Source organism: Canis lupus, chromosome 6 (genome assembly GCF_011100685.1).
Source record: "Canis lupus familiaris isolate Mischka breed German Shepherd chromosome 6, alternate assembly UU_Cfam_GSD_1.0, whole genome shotgun sequence".
Classification (NCBI taxonomy): Eukaryota; Metazoa; Chordata; class Mammalia; order Carnivora; family Canidae; genus Canis; species Canis lupus.
Window position 1 is genome coordinate 49,997,445 of NC_049227.1, and position 23,807 is coordinate 50,021,251.

At 39.6% G+C, this 23,807-nt stretch overlaps 1 protein-coding gene across 12 annotated transcripts in view; it reads right to left on the bottom strand.

The window, feature by feature from the left end:
• Nucleotides 1–23,807, bottom strand: part of CDC14A (cell division cycle 14A) — a 292,061-nt gene that overhangs the window by 163,057 nt on the left and 105,197 nt on the right. For all 12 annotated transcript variants that reach the window (XR_005361147.1, XR_005361148.1, XR_005361146.1 and 9 more), the window contains 3 exons: nucleotides 21,733–21,820; nucleotides 12,757–12,987; nucleotides 4,408–4,546 (listed from right to left, as the gene is read on the bottom strand). Coding sequence is in view for 9 of the 12 variants with exons in the window: in XM_038541205.1 (XP_038397133.1) it covers nucleotides 4,408–4,546; nucleotides 12,757–12,987; nucleotides 21,733–21,820 (458 nt within the window). In the remaining 3 variants the exon portion in view is untranslated. The remainder of the gene's footprint in view (nucleotides 1–4,407; nucleotides 4,547–12,756; nucleotides 12,988–21,732; nucleotides 21,821–23,807) is intronic.

Sequence of the window (23,807 nt, forward strand, 5' to 3'; positions counted from 1 at the left end):
CTCACACATGTACAGATCCTTGGTTTATAATAAAGGTGACACTTTAGAGCAATGTGACCAGGGTCATCTTTTTGATAAATTACGCCAGGTTAATTAGGTATCCATTTGGGAGGGAGGGGAAGAGCCTTGGCTCCTATCTCATTTTTTTAAAAGCAATTCCTGATCAATTGTCAATCTAAATATGGTAGAGAAATCAACAGAACTTGTAGGAAACAACATAAAAGAATATGCTATGCTCTATATTGACAAAAACGTCTTAAAAGGAATATAAAAAGCATTACCTATAAAGAAAATGATTAATGACACTGGACTGCACTGAAATTAAAACATTCCATTCAAAAGACACTATGGTATAAAAAAGCAAACCCCAAGAGAAGCAGAACATATCTTTATATTACATAGAAGGGACAGTGTGCATGCAGCCAGAATATTGAGACTTCTACAAATCGACAAGAAAAAGACAATCTGATAGAAAGACGGGTAAGAGACATGAATATACATTTCATAAAAGGGAATATACAAATGGCCGACAGATACATGAAACGTTCAACCACATTTGTTATCAGTGAACAGCAAATTCAAACTACAAAGCAAATTATCACTACAAGCAGAGTATAATGACTTAAAAGACTGACAATATCAGGGCACCTGGGTGGCTCAGTGGTTGAGCATCTGCCTTTGGCTCAGGTTGTGATCCCAGGGTCCAAGGATCGAGTCCAGTATCAGACTCCCTACAGGGAGCCTGCTTCTCCCTCTGCCTGTGTCTCTGCCTGTATATCTGTGTCTCGAATGAATGAATGAATGAATAGAAAGAAAGAAAGAAAGAAAGAAAGAAAGAAAGAAAGAAAGAAAGAAAGAAAGAAAGAAAGAAAGAAAGACAGACAGACTGGTAATATCCAGTATTAATAAGTATGTGAAGAGTGGAACTCCCACCCACTATTGATAGGAATATAAGGTGGCATATCTACTTTGGAAAAGTCTTTAGTGATACCTGCTAGGACTGAATGTTCCAATCATAGGTATTCATCCAACAGACAAATGTACCAAAGATATTAATGAAATAGCCCCAATCTGGATACAACTTAAATATCCACTAACAGAACAGCTAAAATATGATATATTCAAACAATGGAATTTCATCCAGCAATGAAAATGAACACACTATTTTTACACATAATAAAAAAAAATGCTGACTGAAAGAAGCCAGACATACATACTGATTCCATCTGTATAAGGTTAAAATCAGGTAAAACTCATCTACGGTGTTAGAAGTAAGCAAACGGTTGCACAGGTAGTGAATGGAAGGAGCACAAGGTGGGCTTCCAGATGCTGGTAATTGTTCTGTTTCCTGATCTAAGAGTGGTTACATGAGTATGTTCACTTTGTGAAAATTTACTGAGCCAACCTCTCAAACTGCCCACTCCTAGCTCCTTGCATTCTACCCACACTAGCCTTCTTTCAAAAATGGTACACTTGTTCCCCTCTCAGGACATCTGCATGCCTGCTGCCCAGGACAAATTCAGGAGCACTGGCTCCTTCTCACCCTCCAGGTTCTGGCTCTTTCAAGAAGCCTTCCTTGACCAAAGGCCTCAGCCATCCCCTATAATCACTCCCCTCCCCTACTGCTAGTCTCAACTGTCATACTGCTGTCAGAAATTAATCTTGTATATAAACTTACACACCTGTTTATTATATGCTCCTTCCCCTAGAGATTTTTGCACCTGGGAGTTACACACCTTGTCTGTTATGTTCAGTGCTGCAACCCCAGGCCTGAGAGCACTGCCTGACGGACAGTGCACATCTAACAACTATCTGTTGGGTGAGTGAACGTCATGAATGCACTAAGCAATATTTTCTGCTGTGGGATACCTCAAGACACAGGCTTGGAAAGGAAAAAAATGAGAGGGGAAGAGAACAAGAAAAATATACAGATTCAAGCAAAGCATAATACTACCTCTGGTGCCACTCAAAGCATAAAGCAGATTAGACTCCTACCTTGATGGAGGTGATCTAATAAAGCCTGGGAAAGCCTGGGAGCGATCCAGGCATTTCCCCATGCCAGTTCTATAAGAAACACTGCAAAACATGGAAGGTCTAGTGCCTCAAACAAAGAACCTGCCTTCAGGAAGGTACTGACCTAAGCATTAATGACTTATTTTAGGACTGATTTTAATTTAATGACTTCAATTAATGACTGATTTTTTTAAAAAAGATTGTATTTATTTATTCATGAGAGACAAAGAGAGAGAGAGAGAGGCAGAGACACAGGCAGAGGGAGAAGCAGGCTCCATGCAGGAGCTAATGCGGAACTCAATCCGGGGACTGCAGGATCACAGCCCTGGGCCGAAGGCAGACACTTAACCACTGAGCCACCCAGGTGTCCCAATTAATGACTGACTTTAATGCTTCAGTTATATAAGGAAGTCATTCTTACACCTCAGTTCTTACAGAAAAATACTTTAAAAATTATAATATGGACTCATATTCAAAGAAATATCCTGAATTTTCTAGCTTAAGTATCTATAAATGAAAAAAAAAAAAAAAAAGAGGCACTTTTCTTCAATCTAGAGTACCTTTGCCTCATAACCTAATTTCTTCTGTTATTTTGAGATGTGGCAGAGAGAGGAGGCATAGTAGAGAAGGAGGAGGGAGGAGTGTGCAGGCATGTTGTGGGAGGGCTGTGGTAACTGACCCCCTTGGAAAATGAGGTGCAATTCTCAGCTACTTCTCCTCACCTTGTGAGCTGCACCTAGCAGAGTGCCCAGTGCAAGGTGAGTATTCAATAGGTACCTAATAGATGAACATTCTTCCCAATAATGGTTTTAAGAGATTGATGGAACATATTAAAGAACTAGGCTTAGTAGTGTCTTGGTTACTGTTTCCTAATCCTTAAGGCCATTTATTTAACTTTAGTGAGCAATTAGTACAAGTGGCTGGCATATACACTGCACCAAGCTCCATGCTATAGGCACACATAAAGCAAAACAGAAGAAACCACTGACTGAGAATCTGACAAAGAATAAATCTCTAAAGGAACAGAATTACTTTATTTGTATCTCATAGGCCAACCCTAGGAACCTCTGTCTTCTTAATGATCCTGTTCTTGGGTATTTTTTTCCTGTGAATTCATTATACTTGTGTTTCAGTCTTTGAAGTGAAGGTATAAATTCACATTTCCAGCACTGTTTTCTTATTTCCTCCCCCACCAAAGTTCCCCCCAGGCCGGGAACTAAAGTAATTCCTCAGCAGGATTCCTCAAATCCTTTTAACCATTTCAGATGCTTACGGCTTACTTAAAGTTCCTTTCTGTGGAAGTCACAATCATTTGTTTCTCACCAACAGAAAATTATTTCAATGGGAAAAGAATTATATATAAAAGAATGCTATTCAAAATACAGCCATTGCAGGCAGCCCGGGTGGCTCAGCGGTTTAGTGCCGCCTTCAGCCCAGGGCGTGATCCTGGAGACTCGGGATCGAGTCCCACGTGGGGCTCCCTGCATGGAGCCTGCTTCTCCCTCTGCCTGTGTCTCTGCCTCTCTCTCTCTGTCTCATGAATAAATCATGAATAAATAATAAAAATATTAAAACAAAACAAAAAAAATACTGCCATTGCAGCATAAAAGGAAAAGAAAGAAAATTTCTGAGTAAGATATAATTGATAACATTTTAGAGCTGGACCTAAATCAGCTAGTGTTAATTTCGTCTCCTCATTTTATTAATGGATAAACCAATTGTAATTTCTAAAATTTTATAGGGAAATCAGAAAGGTTTGTTCTTTTATGATTTTAATCTCCACCTTATGGGCTTGGAAGGAAGGAAGGAAGGAAGGAAGGAAGGAAGGAAGGAAGGAAGGAAGGAAGGAAGGAAGGAAGGAATTAATTTATAAGTAGTCTTCCAAATAAAGGTCATAAAGCCATTCAGTGGCATGGCCAGGACTAAAACCCAGTTCTTTTTTTCTTCCTTGGTAACTCATAAGCTGCAGCTACTTGAGCAGTTTAGTTAGTTGTCAGGAAAGCAGCAATGTCCCCAAAATCACTGACTGACCTTAGTTGTGGTTTCTTTTCATTCTGCTTTTAGACACGCAAACAAAAGAAAAGAATGAAAAGTGTCAAGTAGGATGACATAAGAAAATTGCACTGTAGCCAGATCACACATAGAAGATGACAGAAAAAAGGTAGGCAGAGATGGCTCTGTGATTTTCTTCTCTCACCTGATCTAAGAGATAAAAAAGGTACAAAGTTAGAATGCATTAGCTGTCAAATCAACAATATTCCATTAGAGGCACAGACTTCTCTCACAATGCAGCCATTTTATAACCACAGGCCTGACACAGTCCACAACCAGAGAACAAGAGGTAGAAATGATCAGAAGGCGGATGTAATACAGTAACGGAGACCATATACTTACTCTTCCAAGAAGTGCTGCTGGGGTCCTATAATGGAGCCTGGTCGGCATATTCTGATCCAAGCAATTATTTCAGCATGTGTAAACCTGTAGTGTTTCATGACATAACAGGCAATCAACGTCCCTGTTCTTCCAAGACCAGCTGCAAGAAAAGGAAATAGACCAAGAAATACAAAATATAGCAAATGCACCCACAAAAATAGTGAAATCCAACCCTGCCCAGAAACTGCAATGGTTTCAAGTATAATGCAAATGTTTTAAACCCAGAAAATAGGGACCCCTGGGGGGCTCAGCAGTTGAGCATCTGCTTTGGCTCAGGTCATGATCCCGGGGTCTTGGGATGGAGTTCCACATCAGGCTCCCCACAGGGAGCCTGCTTCTCCCTCTGCCTATGGCTCTGCCTCTCTCTCTCTCTGTGTGCTCATGAATAAATAAATATTTTGTAAAATAAACAAACAAACAAACAAACCCAGGCAATAATGCAATGCTTTTTACATAATGTGGGATTAAAAGATGATTCTTTTTTTTTAATTTTTTTTTTATTTATTTATGATAGTCACAGAGAGAGAGAGAGGCAGAGACACAGGCAGAGGGAGAAGCAGGCTCCATGCACCGGGAGCCCGACGTGGGATTCGATCCCGGGTCTCCAGGATCGCGCCCTGGGCCAAAGGCAGGCGCCAAACCGCTGCGCCACCCAGGGATCCCTAAAAGATGATTCTAACTCAATAAATCTTCTAAAAACAGATCATAAAATTAAAATAAGACTATATAAGAAAATATAAAAATCACAGCAAGGGTCTTGAAAAATTACTAAGTTCAACCCGTGGGGGCCTTTGGGAATGCCTGTCATTATAAATGTTGTCAGGACAATGCGGGTTCCATGACAATCACTTACAAAATATCACCTGTCAGGTGTCTCCACCCTCTCCAACCTTGACCCCAGCCGAGGCTGAGATGAATCCACAGTTAACAGTTTGTCTGTGTGACCCCTAAGAAGTCAGCAGTATAACTGATTTTATTATATGGCCAATTTTTTAGTTTATTTAAATGGCTCAGGTTTTTTTCCTAACTTATTTTAGAATAAGGAATCATAGAATCAAAGTTTGAAGATGCCATAGATGTCATCAAGCCTCATCAACTACCTCAAGTGTGTCAATACTATCTGTGTCAGATGGTCATCCCAACCTCCATTTCACTCCCTCAGAGACCAGGATTTCAGGATTTCCTCAGTTAGGAGGTATTGATGGAGCACCTACAACCTGCCAGGTACTGTGCTAGGAGGTGGAGGCACAGTGACAAATAAAAGAAACATTGTCCCTGCCCTTGGGAGAGCACACAGTCCACTGAGAAAGAACAAAGCAAACAGAAGTGCTCAAATTTCATTTCTCTGGGCTCCTGCATTTTCTAATAACTTCTGTGTTAGCTTATTTTCCTTCTGTTGAATGCACTGTGTGTTGCATAAGATTAAGTAATACAATTAGAAATGACTTTCAAAACAAATGACTTTCAATGAAATACTGGTTATTATTGTGAACTCTGATTTCTTCAAAGTGCTTTTTACCAGTTGCTGTACTTTTTCCTCTCTCCAAAGAAATAAAAGTGATAGAACTTGATTTACATTTTAGCTAATCTTTTTTAAAAAATACATGCTGACTTCCTCCTTTTGCAAAAATATTCAAACACTTCATCAAGCTACAGGCTCTCAACAATAGTGGTTGTTCATACATCAGAACAACTGAGGCCCAAAGATACCAGCCAATTGACTCATATAACAAGAGAGTAGGGAATTCAGGACTAAAACTCCCCTATGATCTTGATTCTCATCCCAGAATTCTTTCCACTCTTGGCTCACATCCTGTCACTCATCTTATAGGTACCGACTTGTGTAGAAGGCACCATGAAAGATCTGGAAACAGAAACATGAAGACAAGCAGGATGCCTGCCCTCATGATATATATAAGACTGACTGAAACAATAGTGCTCATTTACAAGCATTTTCTAAGTCTTTCCATATCTAGCTTCTTGGAATTATATTCAATACTGTAAATTTTTATTTAAGTATCATCCACAACCAAGGCAGTATGCAGAGTTATTTTTCCACTACTAAAAATCTGTTTGTATCATATACACTTTTTCTAATAGAAGAATAAAGTGGCTCTGGGGATGCCTGGATGGCTCAGTCAGTTGAGTGTACAAGCTTTTGGTTTCAGCTCAGGTCGTGATCTCATGTGTCATGGGACTGAGCCCCATCTTAGGCTCTGTGCTCAGCAGGAGTCTGCTTGAAGATTCTCTCCCTCTGCCCCTCTGCCCACTCACACTCACTCTCTCTCAAGTAAATAAATAAATCTTTAAAAAAAAAAAGAAATAAAAAGAAAGCTCTAATTGTTTTTAAACATTAAATTTAGGCAGTCAAATGTTTATTCAAGATGCCCAGGACAAGGTTCTGCTCATAGAATAAGGATATAAGCAAGTATAGGATATAATTTTTGACCAGGATGAGTATCAGAGTAGTTGCTGACTATCAAGCAAGAAACAATAAGAAAGAAATGAAGTTTGAACTGAAACTGGGTTTTCAGATAAAGGGGGAGGGGAGTACTCTGTGAGCTGCTAGTGTCTTCAAAGAATAGGTCATTGTTGACACAGACTTTAACAGACTCTAAAGAATAGGAAGGTCACAATATTTTCAGCATAGGGTGTGATGGGTAAAAGCCTGGCTGGAGAATGTATCAGTGTGTGTCAAGTGCCCTGTGTATATAATATGAATTACTATCTCCTATGTATATAATATGTATTATTACTCCTCAAATATTTGTAGATGATGCTTTGATGAACAAAATTCAACTCATGTTAAAAGTATTACAGAATTCAAGGGGCGCCTGGGTGGTTCAGGGCTTGAGCGTCTGCCTTCGGGTCAGGGCATGATCCCAGGGTCCTCTACCTGCCTGGTTCTCCCTCTGCCTATGTCTCTGCCTCTATGTCTCTCTTGAATAAATAAATAAATAAAATCTTTAAAAAAATAGTATTACAGAATTCATGATATTATCAACAGCTAATAAAAATACAACTGCTATCATGTAAAAAAAAAATCTGTATTTTTGCCTTTAACCAATGGAAAGGACAAAATAAAGCTGCCATGTATTTGGGGGCAAGAAAGTGCAGTGATAAAAGCAGATGGATCTAGCAGCAGCACATGGACTATGCTGGAAAGCACAGAGGCAGGAGCTAGGAAGCTGCTGGGAGGCTGGGGCCAGAGGGTGAGGCGGGCTGGATGGATGGTGGTGATAAAAAGGAGGAGCTGAGTAAGAAAGACATTTGGACTGGGTCACAGAGAGAGTCAAAGATGACTGATATTTCTGGCCGGGAAAACTGGTACAAGGTCAATTTCATCTGTGAAAACATTTAGTTAGAAAAGGAAACGGGAAAGTTGACAGTACTGTTTTTAATATGTTTAAGAATCTTTCCCCCCCCCAAAAAAAAAGAATCTTTCCCCCAAAAGGCGGAGCCCCTTTGTCAACTTTCCCTGGTCAAATAATAAGGAGTATCTGCTCCAATCTCTCCAGTACTTTGAAATACAGTGCCTCAGCAAATCTAAGATACCATCAAGTCACCTAACGGTGTGAAATGCACCATTATTTAAGCTCCACCTAAGTAAGAAAAAATTAAACTATGACATTCTACCAATTTTCAGATCCACCCTAGATCCATAAATGTGAAAGTGTGAAAAAGCTGTCTCTAAATCAGTGTTTCTCAATCTTTTTTTCATTATTGCCTCCTCCAAGAGTCTAAGACATTTTTCCTGATCGTCTCCCATGTAATTTTACTGCCACAGTATACTGCATACCTCTACATACTGTATGTAAATCTGTGCTTTATACAGAAAAAGAATGGTTCCTCCTCCTCCTCCCTCCCAAAAAACAATTCTTCCTCCTTGGAGGCAATAATGCCAGATTGAAAATACATATCAAAAATGCAAGTGAGGGGCACCTGGCTGGCTCCATCAGAGGAATATGTGACTCTTGATGTCGGGATTATGAGTTCGAGCCCCACACTAGGTATACCTCTATAGATTAGTATAGAAGTATACCACTACCTCTATAGAGATTACTTAAAACCTTTGTTTAAAAAAAAATGCAAATAAAATTACACACAAGCTCATGTTTACAGATGCTTTATATTCCCTTCCCATTGAGCCTTCTTTTTAAAAAATTATATTTACAATGTTTTATTAAATGAGGGGTATGTGTATGTGTGTATGTAGCCTGATTTCATCTGAAGTACCTTTTGTCCCAAACCAAACGTCAACATTCCCTAGAAAAGAGTAAATTTTAATTATGGTCTCAATGGGGCTCTTCCTTTAATATTAGAGTTTAAGAGTAATTAGCCTTTCTGTTACTGTCCAGAGCAGATATTCTCTGCCTCTGCAGAGTTGTTAACTCTCAGATATCTGACAAGACTACAGGTAATCATATGGATAAAACACAGCGGGAAAGCGGGAAATGGGAATCCTTCTAGGAACCAGGGCACGGTGAGTTTCCAAAGTCCCTCCAAGAAGTCACCAATGTGGGTGTCTGTCTGGAGAGGAGATAGTCTTTCTGGAGGCAACATTACCTATCACTGTTCCCTCCCTGTGCAAGGAAGGGGCTGTCCCATTCCCTCGGTTGGGCACCTACTCACACACACTCACAACCAAAAAAGGTGGTGCAGAAAATTTTCAAATTTCTCTGAAACTAAAGTTGCTTCCCCCTTTTATAAAGAGTCTATAATTTAGATCTATAAAAAGAACGTACTTAGCACTCAATAGTTAGGAGCTCTTACCACAATTCAACAGAATAAGAACATTTCACTAAGTTTCTATAAAAACTTTAACAAATTTCTTAAAGCATTCATAATTAAAGGGCTCCCTGACACAGCAAGACAAGATGTTGAAAAGTATTCTATTTATACCAAGTTAAATGCTGATTCCCTTATAGTTCGGGGCATTTTCTGAAATTCTATAGAATATCAACGGTCACATACCAGAACATCATAGTGCTCCCATTTTTAAAAAATTATTATTTGTGCTAGGAAATTTTCAAAAGCTCATAGCCATCCATTTTATCAACCAGAAGGTGGATATAGGTACTGGATCATTGGTAAGATTTCACACATTCCCAGTAAATCAATTTCTAGTTTGTCTCTCTATATAGCACTTTATGTGGAGGCATGACATATTCATTCCCTTTCTAGCAGCTACTGAAGTTCATGTGACATAGAATAAGATTCTCTCTCCCTCCTCCTTCTACTTCAGTTAAAATGCTCAGTGCTGCTTCAATTCCCAGAAAACTAAACTGACTTAATTAGGGCAGATGTCAAAATAATTAACAGGCCTATAGTAGATAAGTATGCTATTAAAAGCAATACAGCTGTAATTAAACCAAAGGTGTAATCTTTAGAAAGGAGTCCTACATGTGTGTACAAGTGGAAGCAAATGAAATAACATTATCCAAAAGATGTCACCACATGTAAATGTGACCTTCCCATACAAGAACGCACCTCAGTCTAAGAGTTCTGATTTTAAATTAAAATATATAAACCTCTGCAGCATAAAATACACACACATACACAACACACACATATACACAACTTACACACCCATACTGTATTTTTTTAAATGTTAACATTCACAAATCTAGGATATAATACAGAGAATACCTGTAATAAGAATGTTGAACATCAAAGAGTTTCATTTTTATAATTTTAGATGAGAAATGTTATCAAGAGAGATGCTGATACCCAAAGGAAAATGAAAACACTAATTCAAAAAGTATATGCACTTCTGTTTCTTGTAGCATTATTTACAATAGCCAAGACATGGAAGCAGCCTAAACATCATCGATAGGTAAATGGATAAGGAAGATGTCTTTGTCTCTCTAGATATATATATATGATATATATATATGTATCACATATATACACATATATATCTACATATATACACACAGGCAATGTAATATTACTCAGCCATTAAAAAGAATGAGGTTTTGCCATTTGCAACAGTATGGATGGACCTGGAGAGTATTATGCTAAGTGAAATAAGTCAGATGGAAAGACAAATAACGTACAATTTCAATTATATGTGGAATCCAAATACAAAACAAACAAAAAAGCAGAAACAGATCTGCAAATGCAGAAGCAAAGGGGAATGAAGAGAGGGGCAAAGTGGGTGAAGGGGAGTAGGAGGCACAAGCTTCCAGTTATGGAATGAATAAGTCACAGGGATGAAAGGTCCAGCACATGGAATATAGTCAATGGTATTGTAATAGTGTTGTGTGGTAAGAGATGGTAGCTACACGTATGGTGAGCACAGCATAATGTATAAACTGTCCAATCACTATATTGTATGCCTGAAACTAATATAACACTGAATCAACTATACTTCAATTTAAAAAGTAGAGAAAGATACTGAGTTTTAAAGACAGTTTTGCATTTTTTCTTCCATGACTTTGTCAGTCCAAGACATGACACACAGATAAAAAGCTCTATGACTTGGTAATCATAAAATTAATTGACTAGGAAATAAGGCCAAATTCATCTGAGGAAAAGTGCTAAATTTTATGACACAAAAATAAACTTTGAGAAAGAACACATAAATATCTCCTACTAAATGTTGGTAGCTGCTCTATTCCCATTAGCTCTCAAGTTCCACTGATATTTGAAACGTGTGAAATGCAGGCTTTTTTCTCGGGCCTGGGCAATCTTTAACAGAATGAGCTGGAAAGGCAAAGTTAGAGTGCAAGTGGACCACATCCAGGGCGAGCGGGCTCTCCACTCCCCCACTGTGACCCGATTAGAACTGAAAGCACTCTGCCATGATGAGTGAACAAGACACCTTCCTAGCAGACCCCCCATCCCCACCCATCGGAGAGATGGGACGTCCTGCAGGTCAGCGCCCCATCCTGCTAAGAAGTGGGAAGAGGAGGGGCAGAGGCTCTGTGGATGTGGGTGAGAAGCCTGACTCAAGGAGCCCTCATCCAAAAGGGGGCCGCATGCACATTTCCATCTCTCCGGGTCTCTGGCAAAACACAGCTTCCCGTTGCCGCTCACATGTCAGCCAAGTACCTCCACCTACTCAAATCTTAAACATAGAAACAAAGGCCTACAAAATGGTATTTTAATTTCTGTCAGAACCAAAGCCATGCTTGTCTGAATAAGTCAGTTACAGCAGCACTAGGCACTTGAAAAGAACAGCACAATCCCCAACACCTACTAGACAATTAGCATAAACGCCACACAAACTGGTTCTCAGGCTCACAGTCGTGAGAGCAGCACCACCCAGCGGCCTTCTGAACCGCTGCATGTGAGGAACTAGACTCTATCCCAGGGTGGCCAAAGCGCTGTCCCCTGTCACTGGAATCAGAGACCCCGGTATAATACCTCCCACCACGCTGGAAAATCTAAAATGCAGTATGATCCTCCTCAAGTCTAACAACCAGGCTCCGAGAAAATGTTATTTCACATTTTCTGAGTAGCCAACACAAGGCTGCCGGATAAAATGCAGGATGTATGTTCTGTGACATCTCTAAAACGTACTCAGAAAGTATTCATTGTTTCTCAAAAATTCAAATTTAACTAGGCATCCTGTATTTTCGTTTGCTGAATCTGGCAACCTTAGTGCTCCTATAACCTGAAAGAACCCTGCCCCAGAAAGTACCCACCCCTAGAGAGCAGAGATTTATTTACATAACCAAATCTTTACATAACCAAGATCCCTCAAAAGAAGCAGTAACAGCATCTGCAGTGAGCTAGCTACTAGCCGATGACCCAAAGATGCTGCTGTCCACTGGCAATGGGCAGGGAAGACACTGGTTCATCATGCAAAAGACTAGGAAGGGGAAAGGGGGAGCAGAGAGCAAAATGGGACTCCAGACAGCTGGGTCGTATAATGGGAGCATCAAATATGAGAAGGGTGGAGGAGGGTAGAAAGGAGGTAGGCAATTCTAGAAGAAAAAGAAAGAAAAAACAATCAATCAAACACTAACAACCCTTGCCTCTTGTCAAGGGCACGTAGGCACTGTGACTTCCCTCACCGTGGGGCCTGCTGGTGGTGAGCAGGAGCGTGGTCACATAAGGCCAGGAAAACCATACCTCCACCAATTATCCATATCTAAGCAAACTTTTCCTTAGGAAAGGGGTTATTTAAATGGGTTTGTGTTCTGGTTTTCCCAAGCAAACAAAAACAAAAACAAAAACAAACAAACAAAAAAACCACTGGTATTCTTCTGAAAACACTAACTGGTTTTGTCTTGCATGCCTGACTGCTTGCAGCCCCCACCTCCCCTTGTGGAGGCGCAGGGGCCACCAGGCCAGACGCACCTTTGCAGTGGACAGCGATCGCCCCGTCCGTGTTCTCACAGATGTTCAGGAACCTGCGCACGATGTTGTCGCTGGGCGTGCTGCCGTCTATGAAGAAGAGGTCATAGTGCTCAAAGCCGGCATCTATGAAGCGCTTGGCCTCGTAAATCTTTTTGTTCAGTCTCACAACTGCAGTCACGTTATGCTTTTTGAAATAAGGAAAGTAGGCTTCAGGGGCGTGAAGAGGATAGCCTGTAGGGAAAACAGAGCTGTGAGCCAAAGGAACGCATTCCACCTTACACACCCAGAAACACGAAAACCTGTCACTCTGAAGTTTATGAATCTCAGCAGAGCTTAGGAGGAAAGTGCATCTGCTGAGAGAGTAAGAGGAGGAAGCACATTTCTAAAGCAGCGGTCTGTAGAACTGTGACACACACGCACACACACACCCCACAGGAGGGGTAAAAAAACCTTCTCCGAGTATTAGAAATTGCTAAGGAAAATTCGAAACCTTGGGGGCACCTGGGTGGCTCTGCAGTTGAGCATCTGCCTTTGGCTCAGGGCGTGATCGTGGAGTCCTGAGATCAAGTCCCACATCGGGCTCCCTGCAGGGAGGCTGCTTCTCCCTCTGCCTGTGTCTCTGCCTCTCTCTGTCTCTCATGAATAAATGAATGAAAGAAAGAAAGAAAGAAAGAAAGAAAGAAAGAAAGAAAGAAAGAAAGAAAGAAAGAAAGAAAGAAAGAAAGAAAGAGAGAGAGAGAGAGAGAGAGAGGGAGGGAGGGAGGAAGAAAGAAAAGAAAAGAAAAGAAAAGAAAAGAAAAGAAAAGAAAAGAAAAGAAAAGAAAAAAAAGAAAAAAAGGAAAGGAAAGAAAAGAAAAGGAAAGGAAAGGAAGGAGAAAAGATAGAAAGGAAAAGAAAAGAAAAAAAAGAAGAAGGGAAGGGAAGGGAAGGGAAGGGAAGGGAAGGGAAGGGAAGGGAAGGGAAGGGAAGGGAAGGGAAGGGAAGGGAAGGGAAGGGAAGGGAAGGGAAGGGAAGGGAAGGGAAGGGAAGGGAAGGGAAGGGAAGGGAAAAGAAAGAGAGAGAGAGAAACTTCAACCCATAGGATTCAAATTCCGGAAGAAACTCCTCCCAAGCCAAAACAAAGGCACTCAGGAGGCACTCAAAAAGGTGCCCAGGAGGCCTGGCATGACTCTTTGTGCTTTTTCTTCCACTTGACAAATAACTTTTCAACTACAGTTAAAGCCTTTTTGCCAGGTGATTAGTTTCAATCTATAGTGCAATCCCCCATGAAACAGAGTAAGAATTTTTAAGCACCTACCATGTGAAGTCACCATTGTTTATCATTTAATTCCCAACACAGCCTGTGAAGGTAATAATAGCAAACCCCATTTAACAGATCGAGAAACTAAAAAAAGTTGAATAATTTTTTAGACCTTTCTTTTTTGTGGGGGGCAGGGGTACAGGTGGTCAGCCCCTAAAATCCCTTCTCTTTCAGGTGGATCCAGCACCCTGTGAGCATTCCCTGGATGCCACAGGGTCAGCTGGGTTACAGACATGTGACCTGGACTTTGCCAATCAACAGAAGTGACCACCAGAGGCTTTGACCACTGTAGACCTTGTCCACAGCCCCGGGGATTAAGAGGGGACCCTGACTGCCACATCTGTACCTTGTGCAGGGTTCATGGACTCTGGCATCCCACATGAGACAATCTCATTCACAACTCTTTCGTGATGGTGGGTCCTATGCGTATGGGCGGTGGTGGCCAGCAAAGTAAACCAGCAAGTTCTGCACTGTGTCTTTGGCTGTATTTCCTGCTGCCTCAGACCCTGCACATGCGAGTCATTTCCTACTTTCTCTCTGCAGCAAGTCAACCCTCTCGTGCTGGGGCCAGGGTCTGCAGAGGACATTTGCAGCTGGTGCTCGCTGTCCGTTCAAAACATAGGAGGCACAGAACACAACCAGAGTGACCAGAGGAGGCCAGAGGAAGGAAAAGGGGCTTCTGTGTGGGGGCCAGCAAAGCTTCAGCAGCAGAAGACAGGAGCCGCCCAGCCGCCTGGTCTTGACTCCACAGCCCCCAAGTGCACACACCAGCTGGGCAGCATTCCCTTCAGATCCAATACCAGCCTGGCTCCCTGTGTTCCAGGCCCCAGATTCTGATAACCTCACTTTCTACCTTTCCTAAAGGCAGGCGCTTGTTTCCTCCATAATATTCTGGTTTCTTCAGTGTTGCTGTCTTCCTTTTTGGCCATCTCTGTAACAAATCCCTTGTATTGAATTCCCTCTGTTGGAAGTGGTGTGGCTGCATTTCACTGCCTGGACTCTGCCAAGATATCATCTCCTCTGGATCCTGTTCATTTTTTAGGCCTCCTTCTCCAGACTTCTCTAGGAGGCTGAGATTCCCAGCATAATTCCAATCAATGCCTTTTTGGTTTAATCTCCCTGAGCTGGTTCTGCTGCCTGCAACCAAGAGCCCTAACTGGTATACTGGGCCACGGCCACACAATGAATGGAAGAAGAAGTGGACGGCAGATCAAACTGCCCCACAGCCCAGACAAGATCTTCACGGACCATGCTGCTTCCAGGCAAACAGGTAACACAGAGCCTATTTTCAATCTTCTGTGGAGACACAGTAACTTATACACACAGACACACACACACAGACATACACACGCATTTAGAGAAAATGGATGCTTTTCTACTTGGAAAAAACAAATGTGTTTTCCCTTTTAGCTCATATTATTTTCCAGCAACAGATTTACAATCTAAAGGAGAAAAGAGTTATGGTTGGTGATATGGGGAACAATGGAAGAAAGAAATGTAGGTAAAATCAAGTTTATTTATAACCTGAAGCCCATAGACTCAGATACCTGAGACCGACAGAGTAAGACAGTCCTCCAGGAACTCCCAACTGTCTCAGTACTTTGCTAGAGGGAAAAACAACCTGAGCTCCACAATAACTAGGCCTCTAGCATCCTATAAGTCTTTAGCATATAAAAAATCCTCTTGGAAACTTCCTTTAGAGAAAAAATGAGTGGGAAATATCAGAAAGGGAGAGAGAACATGAAAGACTCCTAACTCTGGGAAATGAACAAGGGGTGGTGGAAGGGGAGGTGGGCGGGGGGTGGCGGTGACTGGGTGACAGGCACTGAGATGGGCACTTGACGGGATGAGCACTGGGTGTTATTCTATATGTTGGCAAATTGAACACCGATAAAAAATAAATTTATTTTAAAAAAAGAGAGACTTCCTTTATCTTTATCTCTCCCAATTCCAAAGTATCTAATCAATCAATCATTCCTCAGGGGGTGGGGAGGGGGGTGGAGGGGGTGGGCAGATCTTTCTGCCCAGGGGTCCTGTCCTCATGCTATAATAAAAACACTTTTTGCACTGAAAATGTCTCAAGAATTCCTTCTTGACTGGTGGCTTATGGACTCTGCTCCAAACCACATCAGTTGGCATAAGGAAACAGAGTTTTTCTATCATGTAAGAATGGGAAAGAGAGGACTCCTAAATACATGGGAAGTCTTCCCCTGGTGTGGCAGGCTGATGAGCACCTTCTGACCCTGGGTTCCTAGCATACCTGGCACCTCTGTGATGGCTCCTGTTTTCAGATGTGCTAATGGTTGGTGTGGCATCTATCCCTCCCACCCCCTCTCTACCAAGAAGAGGAGGAGGAAGAAACTTTCTTCTTATATATTAATTTCTATCAGGACTAAATGGCATTATAGATAATATACCTAATTTAACTATTAAAAGAAACTATGTGTATATCTAGATTTTAAAAACCAATAACAACACTGGACAGTTATCCAAATATGACAATAGGACACCGAAATAATAACAAGAATAATAATGATCCTGGCTAACATTGACTAAGCACTTACCATGTGCCAAGGCACTAAACTAAATGCTTCATATGGATCATCTCGTTAAACCTTGCAATTACCCAGTTATTGCTGTCTAGAAAAGTAAACTAGCCCAGGCGTACACAGCTAGTGAGAGATGGAGGCAGCATGTGAACCCTAGTAATCAGATTCCAGAGCCTGTGCTGGGGTGGATTTCAGTAAGATCCAGCTTGACTCCATCTGTTAGGTCTCCAAATAAAGGAACATTATGTGAACATTATGGGCTACACTTCCAAGAGATAGTGAGAATTCTTTAAAATCCTCAAAACTGTCTCAAGTGAGTTATAACCAACGAGAATAACAATATCCTATGACCTCTGAATAACTGGATGTTATCAATGCATTTGGGACTGGTTTTAGCAACGTACAGAGCTTAGCATTCATCAGCCCCTTCCTCCATTTGGCCACTAGAATGCGCCCTAGCATCAGTAATCCCGGGCGGAGCCCAAGACCTGACCTAACCAGAGACAGAATTTCAGAGCCCAGAGATTTAAAATTCCTCTCTTCCCAACCCTTCATTTAAAGTTAGGACACTGAAAAAAAATAATAACAATGTTATTATTTAGGACACTGAAAAACACCAATGAAATGACTAGTCACCCAGTCATTATTAAGAGTAAAAACTTGGGGCGCCTGGGTGGCTCCCTCGGTTAAGCATCTGCCTTCAGCTCAGCTCACCGTCCCAGAGTCCTAGGAGAGAGCCCCAAGTTGGCATCCCTACTCAGTGGGGAGTCCGCTTCTGCCCTTCCCGCCTCATTCCTGCTAGCTCCAGCTGGCTGGCTCGCTCTCTCTCTCTCAAATAAATAAACACAATCTTTCTAAAAAGAAAAGTAAAAACTTCAAAATGGGCAGGTAAATGTAGGAAGCAAGAAAATATATTTAGGCTCATTAATGAGAAAAATGTTATCAGGTTATCTGCTATCTAAGAAGCACCTATTATTATGTGCCTGACACTGTGCAAGACGCTTCATAGCATCTCTAATCTTCACTAGATGCCTGCATTGTACATCCTACTTCCCCAGCTCCCATCCCTGTTGACATACAAAGAAACTCATGCTCAGAGAAGTTGTGGAGCCCTAGGAAGTTCACACGACCAATAAGGGCCGGAGTCAGGTTCCACTGCCCAAGCTCAGCACACCAGCTTCTCTTAACAGGTTTCAAACTGTTGCCATTCCTTATCTCCAGCCATCTTTTTGGTGTTTTCTTTCTCTCTTTCTTTCTTATTTTTTTTTTTAAAGAGAGAAGGACATTGCCATCTCTGAGTTTGTGGGATTTTTTGGAAAACTGGAAATCCAAAATATGTTTCATTCTATTTTATTATTTATGTATCAATTCAAACTTATTTAACCAAAAAAAAAGTGGGGTTCTTCTCTTCTCCACCATCAAAACAATGTGAACCAAGATAATTGTAACAAGCAACTTGCTCGGTGTTGATATATCACACACCTAAGACTCTTAAAATGCATTCTGCCTAAGATTTCCCGACTTCTTTTGCTACATCCTTGCAACAGCTTTTTGAGTGTTAATTTCTGTAAAATCTACCTTTTCTATTAACAAACCCCTAACACAATTTTCGGCCTCCTCAGAAAACAGTTTCTCAATTTAAAAAAAAAAAAAGCACCTAGATTTCACTGTAATTGGATCAAGTTTATTAATTCCATCACACAATTATTTTCTTAAGCTCAAAAAAGATGTACAAAGTTAAAGCCCTTTTACAAAAAATATGATGAAGCTTCTAGTGACTATCAGATCTTAAAACAGGGAGTCCAATAAAAGATCAATATTTACTAATGACAGCCTTAAGTGAGATTGTTCTAGACATCATAAAAACCAACAAATACTAGGTAAGTAGCCCTTTCAGACTTTTTTTTCCCTCAATGTAAGAAGGCACAATAGATGCATAGGGACCAAAAAAAAAAAAGATGCATTTGGAGCAGTATCTTAAGTGTTTATTTCTAGATTATGTAATTATAGGGTGGCTTTTTCTCTATATTGCTTAAGTTTTCTATAGTGAACATGTACTTCCTCTGTATTAAGATGAAAAGTAATACAGAATTCGGAATCAGAGAGACCTGTGTTTGAATCCATGTACTGCCATTTTCTAGCCGTGTAAATCTGGGCAAGTGAGGTAATTCCTCTGAACCTCTTACCTTGTCTTCCATAAAATAACTATCACCTCCCCTAGAGAGTGGTTCTGATTCTTAAAGAAATGATATGTGCACAAAAGGCTTATTATTATTAGCCCCATTCCTGGCATATAGGCAAATGTAGCTATAGTTATTTCCCAATATTGTAATTTTTAAAGATTTTTGACAATTAAGAAGTTACAATCTTCCCACTATAAAATAAACAAGACACTGATATGTAATTATACAATATAGGGAATAAGTCAATAATATTGAAATAACTACACATGACAGATGGTAACTAGATTGAATGTGGTGACCATGTTCTAATGTACAGAAATATCCAATCACTATGTTGTACACCTAAAATTAATACAATATTAAAGGCAACTGTTCTTCAATTAAAAAAAAAGAATTGTCACACAAAATATTCGAGCCTTTTATCCAATGATTCTACTACTTAAGAATTTAGAGAAGAAAGGAGAACTACAAAAAAATGTGAACATTTGCCAACCATGAAAAATGAAAAACTGTAAACAATGTAGATCTCATTCAGAAAGTAACAGCATTATAGCACATCACAGAATAATATATAATGCAGTCATGGAAAAATACAATGAAAACCTACATTTACTACCATGGAAAGAAGTCTGTGACATGTTAGGTGAAAAAAGCTGATATAAGACAGTAATCATGGGGTGCCTGGTGGCTCAGTCAATTAAGCGGTCAACTCTTGATTTGGGGTCAGGTCATGATCTCAGAGACCTGGGAGCAAGCCTCACATCAGGATCTGTGCTCAGCAGAGAGTCTGCATGAGATTCTCTCCCTCCCTCTCCTTCTGTCCCTCTCCTTGCTCGCCCTCTCTCTCTCTCTCTCTAAAATAAAAGTAAATAAATCTTTTTAAAATAAAAAGATAGGGCAGCCCCGGTGGCACAGCGGTTTAGCGCCACCTGCAGCCCAGGGCGTGATCCTGGAGACCCTGGATCGAGTCACACGTCAGGCTCTCTGCATGGAGCCTGTTTCTCCCTCTGCCTGTGTCTCTGCCTTTCTCTCTCTCTGCATCTCTATGAATAAATAAATAAAAAATCTTTAAAAAAATAAAATAAAATAAAATAAAATAAAATAAAATAAAATAAAATAGTAATCATGATGCTATGCTTATAAAAAAAGAAAGGTTTGTTTGTATGTGTGCGTGTGTTCACTGGAAAAGGAAAAAAAAAAAAAACGTGTACACACAAATACAAAGAAGCGGATGGAAAGAAAATTAAATCCCCCTATAATCCCACCACCAACCACTACCTAGAAAACTTGGGTAGAATTATAGGTAATTTTTATGTGCTTTGTATTAATTCATCTGTATTTTTAATATAATCATGTATTACCTCTCTAAAAATACTTTAAATGATTCTTTAAATTACACCTCTCATCTTCTCTTTAAGAAAATGTCATAAAACACAGGAACCCTAAATGGCAAAATTCTTTCAACTTCATCAAATGAACACCCACCAACAAAGCCACTACTGAAACTACACACCCACTGAGATTTCCTAGGTCTGAGTCAGATCACTTTGCATAGAAGGCCAAAGGTAAATTTAATCAATCCTGTCTTGAAAGACCAACTGCCAGAAAGCAGTTTCCTTGGGCACTTAACATGGTACTCCTGACAACCCAACATGGGAGAGGTTAATCAATGGAGCAAAAGAGATTCATTAACAATTTCATGAATGAGAAGATGTAATTCTGGCTTCAGTACAGAGGACTCCTATTTGGTAGCTTAACTCTCTAGACTTGCATTACCCATTACAGGGAAACCATGCTTGAAGCAGAGTTCCCTAGAACATATGCTGTACGCATGAACTGACACACACATTTGTGGAAGCTCAAACAAATCAGTAAATCTGAATGCATGATTAACAATATACAATGAAACTAGATTTTCAAACTAATACTTAGGATGATGATGGTGATAAAAGGAGAATAACCCTAAACTCTGGGTTTCAGATGTTTCCTCAAAAGACTGATGTTCCAGTTCTATGACTAGATAAAGAGCAATAAAAAGAAACTATTATATTCATAGGTAAAAATTTTTTAATTTTATGTGCTGCTCCCATAAATTATACTTAAATCTTGGTGCCTATCATTACTTGTCTTCTAGGAATGTTGGCAGGTGAAAATAAATAAATAGAGAAAATAAATATTACTGTGAAAACTCACATAGCTGATTATGTTTCATTCAAGAGGCTTTTTTTGTTTTGTTTTGCTTTTTTTTTTTTTTTTTTGTCTTCCTGAGTACGTATGCCCCTGGCTATACACATACTGCAAATGAGTAATTTAATCACTGTCAGCTAGAAAGGTATTCTAGTCATAATGGAACTAAATAGGTCAGTATGGTAGCAAAGTGTAGGAGCTCAGGTCTGGGATGGAGTACCAGTTCCCCCTATTACTCTGGGTAAATTTCCTACTCATAAAAGCCTCAGTTTCTTCTTCTGCAAAATGGAGATAACTATATCTAAATCTCATAGAGGTGCATATTAAATGAGATACTGTAGTGCTTAGGTAGTAACTATGTCATCACCATCATTATTGTTATTGTTCCACATGATGTTCCCCAAAGAATACTCTGATACAGCACTTTGCCACCAAATAAATCTCAGAACCACTGACAGAATTCAACAATCTGCTTATGAGGTTGACCAGTTGCTTCTCAGATTCTTCTTTGATAACTGGGTCAGGTAAAGTGCCTATTTATGCATTTTAAAATTTAAATTTTTTCTAGTTTTAAAACAGGATTATAACTTCACCTACTAAACTATATTTAACACTCTAATTACTACTGTTCAATTTTTTAATTAATAAATATTCTCTGGAGACTATTACCAAAAGAAAGGATTATCTGAGGAAATTAAGAAATTAAAGAAGATGAACTGAAATAAATTTTTGGATGGTAAAGTAAAGAAAAACCTACCATTTTCAATTTTGCTTTTTGGATGTGGTCCACTAAATGCTAAAAATTTTCCTGGAACAATCCAGTTGAAGTCACCATTTTCAACTCGCTGGTAGAATTTTGTGAGAAAAGAGAAGAAAAATATTTTATAATTCTTATACAATTTCGGAAACCCTTACAAATAAAACTGCTTTTCACTCTGTTAGTACTATTGAATGTATGTGACGACAAAGTAATATAGCTTAAAATAAAAACATGCATCTGATTCTCAAACTGATATTTCAATCTGTTTCAGAAAATGTTTTATTATCTACGAAAAGTTTAGAAAACTTTATTTAAAGTAGAGGTACTTTGCTTAAAATAATTTTGTCTCCTGGCTACTCTGCAATGCAATGAAATGAAAACAAATATTACTTGTCTCTGCAATAAATAAAGGGAGAGAAGATAAAAGAAAATATAAGCACTTTTCATGAACATGGTAAACATATTTTAAAGGATGAAAAAAATCTATAAATGTCAGGGTCTTAATGAACACACTTCCATATTTTCTTTTCCTGTTTGTATAGGTTACTACTATTGTCAGTGTTGATTTTAGACTGGGTATGAAGGAGGAAGGAGTGAGGAACAAAGTCATCAAACCCTCGAGGTACCCCACAAACTTGAGTCAGCCAAAGTCTCCCACAGGGGTTGCAAACCCAAACAGCTACACTAGTCAGAAGAGAGACATAAACGCAGGCAGGTGACTCTTCAGCTCTGGTTAGAGTCACCCTGCAGGAAAGGATAACTGAATGTGGCTGACCTTCTGAATTGGTTTTCACATGAATCTCTCTATATTTGATGTTGACTAGTTTTTAAATAAGATGAAACCAAATAAAACACACCAGTTGTCAGCCTCTGGTCTACAGTCCCTAAAGGATCCTCAGAAAACCTCTGAAGACCAGGGAAGGGGCCTAGCATCCTCCTACTGCTCCATTATCCTCTTCCTTGCTTTCCTTCCTTATGTGCCTCTAAACCCATGGAACACTGGGGCAGGGCTGAAGGTACCCAAGATTTGCAGAGAGTTGGAACACATCTGTGCAATGCATCATAAAATATGTGTCACTTCTTCACATAAGCATTCTTTAGCCCACTCACAACCCACCCCTACCCTACCATGAGGCCCAGCTTCTAGACTCTATTTCTACCCTCAAGGCTCTCTAGCACTGTACAGATACCTCCTCAAGCTGGGAAGAAAGGCAGTTCTCTACTGGATCAAGAATATCCATTAAAAAGGCTTTCTTCTCCACCACTACATGGCACAGACCCCAAAGGTAGGAATATGTATCAAATACAGATTGCATCCTACTGTTAAGAGCACTAAAGTAGTTGTTAAATTAATTGGAGTAACGCCATCAAGGAAATTAGAGCCTTTAATTACTTATACTACAATTATCATTTCTAATTTTCATGAAAATCAAAACTTAGCTGTACAATTTCTATGTTTAAAATGAGATGTTTCTTTCCACTTATAATAAGTTATAAGTGAAACCTTACATGACACATTATAAATGCCTGAATTGCATTAATCTAACTATAATAAATATAATATCCCCATAATGCCAGAAATAAAATCTTAGAGCTACTGAATGTTATGATTACACATGCCAAATTATATCTCAGGCATAACTATTCATAACAATCTGATTAAAGAATCTAATATATAACTCTTTGTGACACTTAAGCTTTTTCTTGTTGAAAGAAAGCAGTCTCTAATGGTCCAATGTCCCTCTTAAGTAATTAATAAGCTTAAAACATCATTTAAAAATTCAAAAATAAAGGTATCCTCTCATCAGCAAAAGGCTAAAGGCAATTCTTTCTGAACAATAAAAGAAAGCAGGTTTCTATGTTCACTCTTTCTGTATCCTTGACCACTAAGTAAGCCTAGATAAATTTATCGTACTATGTCTGTTTATTTGGATTACTGACATCCATTTGGTTAAATAGTAACCTTTTATAATCAATCATATGGAGAAAGGCAGTGAATTCACTAAGATACATTCACTCACAAAACCAAAAAGAATATGTTTGCAAATCTGTCTACACAAAAAGATAAACAG